The sequence below is a fragment of the Mustelus asterias genome, chromosome 3 (genome assembly GCF_964213995.1).
Source record: "Mustelus asterias chromosome 3, sMusAst1.hap1.1, whole genome shotgun sequence".
Lineage (NCBI taxonomy): Eukaryota > Metazoa > Chordata > Chondrichthyes > Carcharhiniformes > Triakidae > Mustelus > Mustelus asterias.
Window position 1 is genome coordinate 61,162,231 of NC_135803.1, and position 9,384 is coordinate 61,171,614.

General features: G+C 43.9%; 1 protein-coding gene across 1 annotated transcript in view; it reads right to left on the reverse strand.

The window, feature by feature from the left end:
* Positions 1-7,959, reverse strand: part of zbbx (zinc finger, B-box domain containing) — a 36,910-nt gene extending 28,951 nt beyond the window's left edge. The window contains exons 1-2 of the mRNA XM_078202648.1: positions 7,852-7,959; positions 971-1,094 (exon numbers count right to left, since the gene is read on the reverse strand). Of these exons, the coding sequence (XP_078058774.1) occupies positions 971-1,038 (68 nt within the window). The 5' untranslated portion in view covers positions 1,039-1,094; positions 7,852-7,959. The remainder of the gene's footprint in view (positions 1-970; positions 1,095-7,851) is intronic.
* Positions 7,960-9,384: the final 1,425 nt, after the last annotated feature.

Below are 9,384 nucleotides of genomic sequence, written 5' to 3' on the forward strand. Positions count from 1 at the left end.
GGAAATCTGACATATTTTCCAGCGAACCATGTAAAAATACTCCATGAAAACAAGTGCATAAATTTAAAAAGTAATAATTTAAGCATTCACCTCCCAAATATTTGTCAATTAATCATAAACCCACAATCGGAGGCAAAATTCTAAATGTTCCCTCTGGCCAGTAGTAGAATGAAGAACTAAATGAAGGTTTCAATGCAGTATTGCGTGCCTACTGTTTCCCATGATCTGAGAGGTCATAGCAACCCTAGACCCCATCCAACCCAGCTTGGCTCAACCCAACCTGAACCTTAATCACAACAAGATGCCAGTCTCACCATCAGTACTCAGCTGTCAATATCACTGGTAAATAAACAACTGGTTAGGTGCATTGACCCAAACAGGCGTCGGACTGTGGCGACTAGGGGAATTTCACAGTAACTTCATTGCAGCATTAACGTAAGCCTTACTTGTGACTAATAAATAAACTTTAAAAACTTTAAATAAAAGTATTGTGTGGCAGTTTCTCCTATTACTGACAGCAACCCACATCTATAACCCCCTATAGCCTACATGGCCTTTAGAATGAAAAGCAACAAGGCAGAGGGAAATAGCCAAACTCAAGGGCCAAACGCGATTCATAAGGGAGGGATAAGCACACAGGAGCAGACAAGTTTCAATACACATGAGCCGGAAGCCACCTATCACCCTGCCTCCAAAAACTGGCAAGATCCAAAAATGGTACAGAGTCGGTCCTGAGGTTGCCAATTTTGAGACACTGTCCATGTATTAAATGCATTTAGTTCACATCATGATCTAAAATGGAGAAGTGAACAAGCACTCTTAACATTGTTAACAATACAAGGGAAGATCAGAATCTGTTGTTTCAAAGTTTTATTCTTCCATAAACATTCTACTTCATAATTTCATATCCATAAACAATTTACAATAGCAAAAATGTTATGTTTGCCCAAGCTGCTTTTATCGAATTCACCTTGCTTTTAACTTAACGGATGTGCCTGGTTTGTTGCCTGGGAGCACGACAAAATCATTGGGATTCATAATTCAGTGATTGTGACAACTCAAAGCCAAGCGATGTCAGCTGTGAACGGAGATCTCTGGAAAAACAAAGAATTAATCTATTACATTTTAAAATGTAAAAAGAATTTAAACCACTGGATAATAATCAATTCATTCAGTATGATTAAACAATACAGCGATACCAGTGAGAGCTAAATGCAACATCATGGAGGTAGTACAGCACTGTGATTTATACTGGTTTCCTAAGAGATGAAGAAAGGAGTTTATATCCACAATTTCTCAGATGAACTTTGATCTTATCGAGACAGCTTGCAAATTTACCCACTAATGCAGTGATGGGTGTTACAGAGATTAATGAGAATTTATAGAAGTTGATAGCAAACAAAACAATATTGACAATGATGGTTTAATTTTTTTTATTGTTTAGGGAATTTCTAAGTCATTACAGTTACTAGCGTAGAGATCAATATTTGCAGCAAATGTTATTCTATACCAAGTCTAAAGGCCACCACAACATAAAATGTACAATGAATGGGTCCAATTATTCACTAAATTAATAGCAGAAAGGCAGAGTTGAGTTAAAGAGCAGAGGATTATGTGTTCAGATTGACAAATTTTAAAGTTGGAAGACACTTTATTAAAGCTAAGAATAATCTCAATTTTTGGATGTTCTATTGTAGGAAGGATGGTGAAGCTTTGCCGCACATAGAAAGGATTAGTAAAATGATGCCGGGGTGAAGAGAAATTGGGATTTGTTCACAGAACAAAGAAAGTGAGAAGAGATTTAATAAAAATGCTCAAAATTCTAAAAGGGTTTTGAGAAGGTTAAACGGATAAAGCATTATCTTCACTAGTCAGCAGACATGAGCATGAGCACTCTAATAATGGGCATGATCCAAGAAGTGTCATTTTAGTAAACGTTAACTAAATAAATAGACCTTTTGTCAAAATATAATTGAAGAATTTCCATATTTTAAATTTATTCATTTTAGGGGAATTTCATAGTAACTTCATTAATGTAAGCCTTACTTGTGACTAATAAATAAATAACCTTTTTAAACTTTTTGATAGCTCACAGGAAAGATTGAAGGAAAAATATTTGATAGAAAGAACAAACATGAATAAAAGCAAAAATGAAACAAAACTTGTGCTTCATCACCAATTAAATGCTTCGGAAGCGATGACAAATATTTTTGGTAAATGTGGTGATCAATATGTGCAGGACAAGGTCCCAAAAATAGTAACTAGAAAAATACTTTGCTAATCAATTTTGATGATGCAAGTTGAGGGATAAACGTAGACTACAATACTTGGAGAACTCTTCGCCCTCTGGATAGCATCTTCGACATTCGAATAGACAGACTGGGCCTTGGTTTAACATCCCATCTAAAAGACAGTACCTCCAGCAATTTAGATCACCCTCAGTACTACACTTAGGCATTAACCTATGTTATATGCTCAATGTTAGCCTTGCTAGCAATGCCCACATTCCATGAAAGAATGAAAAAGGCCATAGTTAAACTTAAATCCAAATCCTTCTGATTCACACACAAGAACACTACCAAATATTTAAATCGTATAGTTCCAATCAAGATTCAATTTCCTGGCAGATACATCGCAAGATATCCAAGGTGGTTTGTTTCAAAGTTATACCCTAAATTACAGAGCTTTGAGGTGAATTATAGCTCTCAAAGAAATCATTCTGTTTCAATACTGAATTGACTAATTAACTACTGCCTTCAACAAACTCCCAAGATTCCCTTATTCTAGAAAGCAACAGATTCCCCAGTGTCTTGGGATCAAATAGGTAAGTGAAAGAGAGAAAACCTGCAGCACCCACCCCGCTATCCCACCCCCATTTACAACATCCAACTTACTTTAGAATAACTATTATTTTGTTTCCCAAGTATTGGTTATTCTTTATAAAATAAATTATTCATTTCATTTTTTTTCTCAGAATCAGCTTCATGCTGATGGGGCCACATTTATTGCTATCACCCAAAGAAGGCAACTGCAGCCCGAGTTCCACAACTGCTGTAGCCCTTATGGTGATGGTGCTCCTGACCAGCAATAATGAAGTAATCTGAATCTCAGTCAGATGGTCTTCCAGATCCTGTCGTTCTTATTCTTCTTGGTGACAACAGTCACAGAAGAAGGGAAGTGCTGTCAAACTTTGTAAAATTGCTGCAGTGCAGTTTGTATATCATATGTACTGTGTCTATAGTGCTCTAATGATAGGGGAATGGACAAAGAATTGAATGACAAAATTATTAATCAAGCAGTGATTACAGTCAGGCCTTGAGTGCTGCTGCCATCCAGACGAGCAGGGAACATTCATCCAAACTCCTGGTGAAAGAAGTGATCCATACATCACAAGATTACACAGCTTTACCTCCTACACTTTTTTCCACAGTGATGATATGGTTGGCTCAATTGTGCTTCTGACCAATGGTAACCCACAGGATGGTGGTGGCCAAAGACTCATTGACGGTACCATCTTGTTGAAGGTATTAATTGCTTGACATTTCATACATGTGAATGTCAACTTGCAATTTGTCAGATCATGCCTGCACATTGTTCAAGTCCAGGAGTAGACAGACATGGATTGCTCAATTATCAGAGGAACTGTGAAATGAATTGAACACTGAAATGTTCAATGGACAGCACCATTCTAGGGGCTGTCTAGTTTCCCAATTATCTAATAGTTATATCATAACTACATTGTTACAGTTTAGGTAGTAGCGTGTGGGGGACAACTACATCTAGTACACAGGACTTCAGTCCTGACAGATGTCATCAGGTCTCATCGTATTTACTGTGTTCAGTGCATTCTACAAACTCTTGTAACTGTGGACTAAATTCAAGTATCTGGATAGCTGCATCCATGATGGTGGGCACCTCAAAAGAAAGAAGAATTGATCATCCACTCAGCACTTTGGTTAAAGATACTTATAAGCCCGAATTTTACCACCCCACCTACCATGGGAATCAGAGCAGGCGAGGGGAGGGACATGGAAAGGTCCGTTGACCTCGGGCGGGATTTTACAGTTTCGGGGCAAACAAGGCTGTAAAATTCTGCCCATAATCTCTCAAATCTTGTACTAACATATTGGGCTACACTTCTGTTAAGGAAGGAAATGTTCATAAAACTTCCTACTCCCATTAATTACCAGATTTTGCAACACTCAGCTGGATGGAGAGAAAATGGAAAGCTTTTATCTCATCCATCGACAGCTGGACACGTACTTCGGTGATCAGAACACAGGCAGATTTATGATGCTGGTACCTTCATTTTATTATTTGTGCTGCTGCTGATATGCCCTTCTGTGCTTCCTATTGAACCAGGGTTAGTTTCCCAGATTAATGGGGATGGTGGGATGAGTCAACTGAAGTTACAGATTCAAGTAGCATACAAGTCTGCTGCTAATAACTTACAACAGCACCTCATGGACCTTACATGCAGGCTGCCGATAAGTTCCTTTTCTTCTCCTACAGGTTCAATTGCAGGGAAGCTTGGTGATCACTGAGCTGCAATAGGAAAATGTCACAGGCCAGCGGATACATTATTTGTTGTGGGGGGTCAGATGTGATCAGAGCATGAATGGTCATGTATGTCAATGCTTTATAAACACTGGCACACAAGACAGCAAAATCCTCACTCTCACCAAGGAAGAAGAGCACTTTCAAAGGTGGCCTTCCACAAGCACTGTTTTTTCTTAGATTGCATTCATTGTAGATATCCATCTGTTTTAACGTCCCATCTCTCACTACGATAAGTGTCGCTGTTATCTCAACTGTAACCACAGTCATTACTTTAACAGTTTCAATGAGTTGATGCTCGTGTTTTTCCCTCCCCAGCTGCAGCATGCTTCACCCATCAATTGAAGACAAAGAGGTTGAATGAGGATATCTCAAAACAGTTACAGTGGCTAGACAATTACATCACGGAGAAGGTCATGATCTTTATAGAAAATCAAAATCAGCCTGAAATCAATCAGCAGTGTGGTGTGGTGACAATGGTGTTTGTGTTTACTCCCTTTTTCCAGCAATAAAATTGGTGCAGCTTTTACTGAAACTTTTATTCTGAGTTTTGTTTCTCTGGGGTCAATTCTGTATTTTAATTACATTTTTTCCCAATGAAATTTGGAGCCTTTATACAAGCTTTTGTGGTGTGTGTTTGTCAGGCGATAGCCTTCAAATCTGCAGAATCAGATGTATTCATCTTAAGTTTCTTCATCCACACAAATACACATTGGGAGGGGACTGAGTACTTCCAGTTTTTTTACATCTGTTGATGAGCACTTGAAGTACATTGGAAATAAAAGCCACTGAATAAACTGGAAAAATAGTCAGTTTGGACCAGTACTCGTAATATCACCACCATCACCAGTAATACTGAAACCCCAGTTCTGAACAGTCGGACTCCAAATATTAACTGTTTTTTTCTCTCCACAGATGCTGCCAGACTTGCTGAGGTTTTCCAGCACTTTCTGTTTGTATTTCAGATTTCCAGCACCCGCAGTATCTTGCTTCTATTTATTATCAAATTGGTTCTTATTTTCCAATTCAGAACTGGATCTAACTGGTACCAGTATTACTGGAACTTACTTTCAGGAAAGGACTTCCCTGGAAGCCAACAAGCAAACTTAATAGGATTTGCCTTTCATTTTCCCCGCATTGGGACTGTCCCACCCACGACTAGCTGAATACCAATGTCAATGGGATAAGTGCCTTAAGTGGACATTAACTCAAGGGCCTCAACTGGCATCAGGGTAGATCAGCTATCCATGAGCCTCCTGCCCCAGATTAAATCAGGACAGGAACAGAAAGGTGACAAGGTTGCCGCAGGGCATGGAATCTAATCTGATTCTATGCTCTGTGCCTCCAAACTCGTCTCCAGGGAAGGCATTAAACTTCCATTCTGTGTGTGTGTGCCTGCTTCTGTCAGTGCTCCTTCCAAATATTGTTCAAATAAGGCATACTTATTCACCAGCTCAGAAAGGTGGAGGCAGTAAATTAACAGCAGATTTCCTTTATCTGTCTTGAGCTCAACATATAAAGTATTCTGTGGGGCCAAGAGTCAATGTTGAAAACACAATGGAGTGTTCTCACCAAACTGTATTTTGGTGGAACTACTCAGATATGAGACATTACTATCACAAACAGCTCCCTCCTGTTACAAATCTCCCCATTAAAAATTCCAACCATCTTTCACAGCTCAACTGTCCCATGCTCCACTTATTTTATAAAGTTCAACTTCCTTGTTAACTTTTGCTTCGTAAAACCCCTGGTCATGGTCACAAAACTCAGCCGGTAACCATCGCCACCTCACCCTGCCTTCCTCCCCTCCTCAGCCAGGCATCCATTCCTCCCCACCCCGCTCCACCTCTCCCAGACTTCCTCCTTCATCTGGACCTTCCACCCCTCACCTAGATCTACCCCCACCCACTTCCCCACCAGACCTACTAACTATCCCACCCTACACCATCCTCCCGAACGCTGGACCTACCTATGCCCCCCACCTCTCTCCTAGACCTACCCTATACTTCCCCTTTATCCACAGAGTTACTTCCCCCACATACCCCAGCCTTACCCCCATTGCATGCAACAGCCTCCATACCCCAGGGCCTACTTGGACCGCCCCACCCCTCCTCATCTGGGCCGAATCCACCCCCACCCTCCCATTAACCACTGGACTTTGCCCTTCCTCTGTCTCCCACCCTGCAGACTCCGCCCCTCACCCCCGACTCATTCTCTCACCCACCCTGTACTCTCTGTCACACCCTCTTGTAATCACGCTCTCTCAATGACCACCTTATTCTCTCTTTCCCCAGCCTACGTATTCATTCTATCTCTCCTCTTATTCTCTCGCTCTTTCTCCCCCCTTCTTGTCTTTCTTTCTCCTGTTCTTGTCTCTCTCACCCGCTTCCTGTCTCCCCTCTTAATCTCTTTCTCTCCCCCTCTTTCTCTCTCTCCCCCATCCTTTCTCTCTCCCCCACTCTCTCTTTCCACTCTTTCTCTCTCTCTCTCCCCCTTACTCTCTCATTCTCCCATTTCCGATCCCCCCTCTGATCTCCCCCTCCCCCGATCTCCCCCGATCTCCCCCTCCCCCCCGATCTCCCCCTCCCTGATCTCCCCCCTCCCCTGATCTCCCCCTCCCCTGATCTCCCCCTCCCCGATCTTCCCCTCCCCCCCGATCTTCCCCTCCCACGATCTCCCCCTGATCTCCCCCTCCCCCGATCTCCCCCCTCCCCCCAAATTCCCCCTCCCCCCGATCTTCCCCTCCCCCAATCTCCCCCTCCCCCCAATCTCCCCCTCCCCCCAATCTCCCCCTCCCCCCAATCTCCCCCTCCCCCGATCTCCCCCTCCCCCTGATCTCCCCCTCCCCCCAATCTCCCCCTCCCCCGATCTCCCTCTCCCAATGATCTCCCCCTCCCCCCCGATCTCCCCCTCCCCCTCATCTCCCACCACCCCCCCCCCATCTTCCTCTCCCCCAATCTCCCCCTCCCCCCAATCTCCCCCTCCCCTGATTTCCCTCTCTCCCCAATCTCCCCCCTCCCCCTGATCTCCCCCCAATCTCCCCCCCCCATCTCCCCTCCCCCTGATCTCCCCCTCCTCTCCGATCTCCCCCCCCCCCATCTCCCCCCGATCTCCCTCTCCCCCCAATCTCCCCCCTCCCCCTGATCTCCCCCCAATCTCGCCCCTCTCCCCTGATCTCCCCCTGATCTGCCCCTCCTCTCCGATCTCCCCCCTCCCCTCACTGCAGCCGCAAGGACAGTTTTCCCTCGCTCCCCGCTGCCCCTCCCCGGGTCGGGGCTGTGTTCCGGGACCTACCCCCGCTCTCTCTGTCTCCGCTCCGCTCGGTCTGTGGCTCCGCTCGTTGCCCCGGTAACGGCTTCTCGCGATGGCCTCCCGGCCCGGCCTGTCAATCACACTGAGCCCGACTCTCTGATTGGCTGAGACAGCTGCTGTGCTATTGGTTTATTCTTCCACGGCGGCTCCCATTGGTTCCCTGAATGATTAGAGCGCAGGGAGGCCACTCGGCCCGTCCTGCCTCTGCTGCCCCTTCAAAGCAGCAATTCAGCTCTGACCACTCCGCTCTGCCACTGTGCTGCACATTCTTCCTATTCAGATAACAATCCAATTCACTCTACAATGCCTCCATTGACTGTGCCTCCACCGCACTCTCCAGTGGCACATTCAGATCCTAACCACCCGCTTTGTGCTTTCACCACTACCTCTTTAGCCAATTACCCTTAATCAGCATCCCCTGGCTCTCAATCCTTCCGCCAATGGGCAGAGTTTTCCCCTATCTACTCTGTCCTGACCGCTTATGATGTGGAATATCTCTGCCAAATTTCCTCGCAACCTCCTCTTCTCCAAGGGAAACAGTCCCAACTTTTCCAATCTATCCCCATTATGCAGCCTTGGAACTATTCTCGTTCCAATCATTCCTAACATTATGAGAGGTATGGAGAGGGTGAGCAGGGGGCAGCTGTTCCCCTTGGTTGAGGGGTCAACCACGAGAGGGCATAGTTTTAGGGTAAGGGATAGGTAGATTAAGAGGGATTTGAGAAAACATTTCTTCACTCAGAGTGTGGTAGCAATCTGGAATGCACTGCCTGGGAAGGTAGTGGAGGCCGGACACCTTACAACCTTTATAAATTATTTGGATGAGCACTTGGAACATCATGACATTCAAGGATATGGGACAAGTGCAGGACAATGGGATTAGCACACCTTTAGTGGTAGTTATTGTTGACTCAATGGACCAAAGGGCCTTTTCTGCACTGAATGACTAGAACAAGGAAGGAAGCATCTGGTAGTCCTGGTTCTGGGAAATGATGTTAGGGAAGTGTTACAGTGGAAGATCTTCTAGCTAACTGATCAAGAAAAAAATAACTCAGTTCAGAGTAATTATGGAAAGAGACCAGAAAATGTCAAAAGTCGAAATGCTCGACTGGAGAAGAGATGTTTTCAGTGATTTAAGAAGAGACAGAGCACAGATGGATCGCAAAGGCAATTGCAGAGTAAAGCATTAACAGGACAATGGAAGGAATTCAGGGAAGAGATAGTTAAGTGCAAATTAGGCATGTACATTTGTAGGTTAAAGTTAGATTATTCACAGCTAATTCACCCTGGTGACAAAGAAAATAAAAAATAAACAGAAAAAGGTGGCTTATGCAAATATGGGGAGGAAGATTCAGTTAATAACCAGAAAGATTATGGAAAGCACAGAAGGGAATTGAAATAATTAATTTGAGAGGCAAAGAGAGTATGCAGGAAGAGATTAGCTGTCAATATTTAATTTAATCTAAAAATATTGGATAAATGTACGAAGGGAGTCAATAACCAAAGGCAATAGAT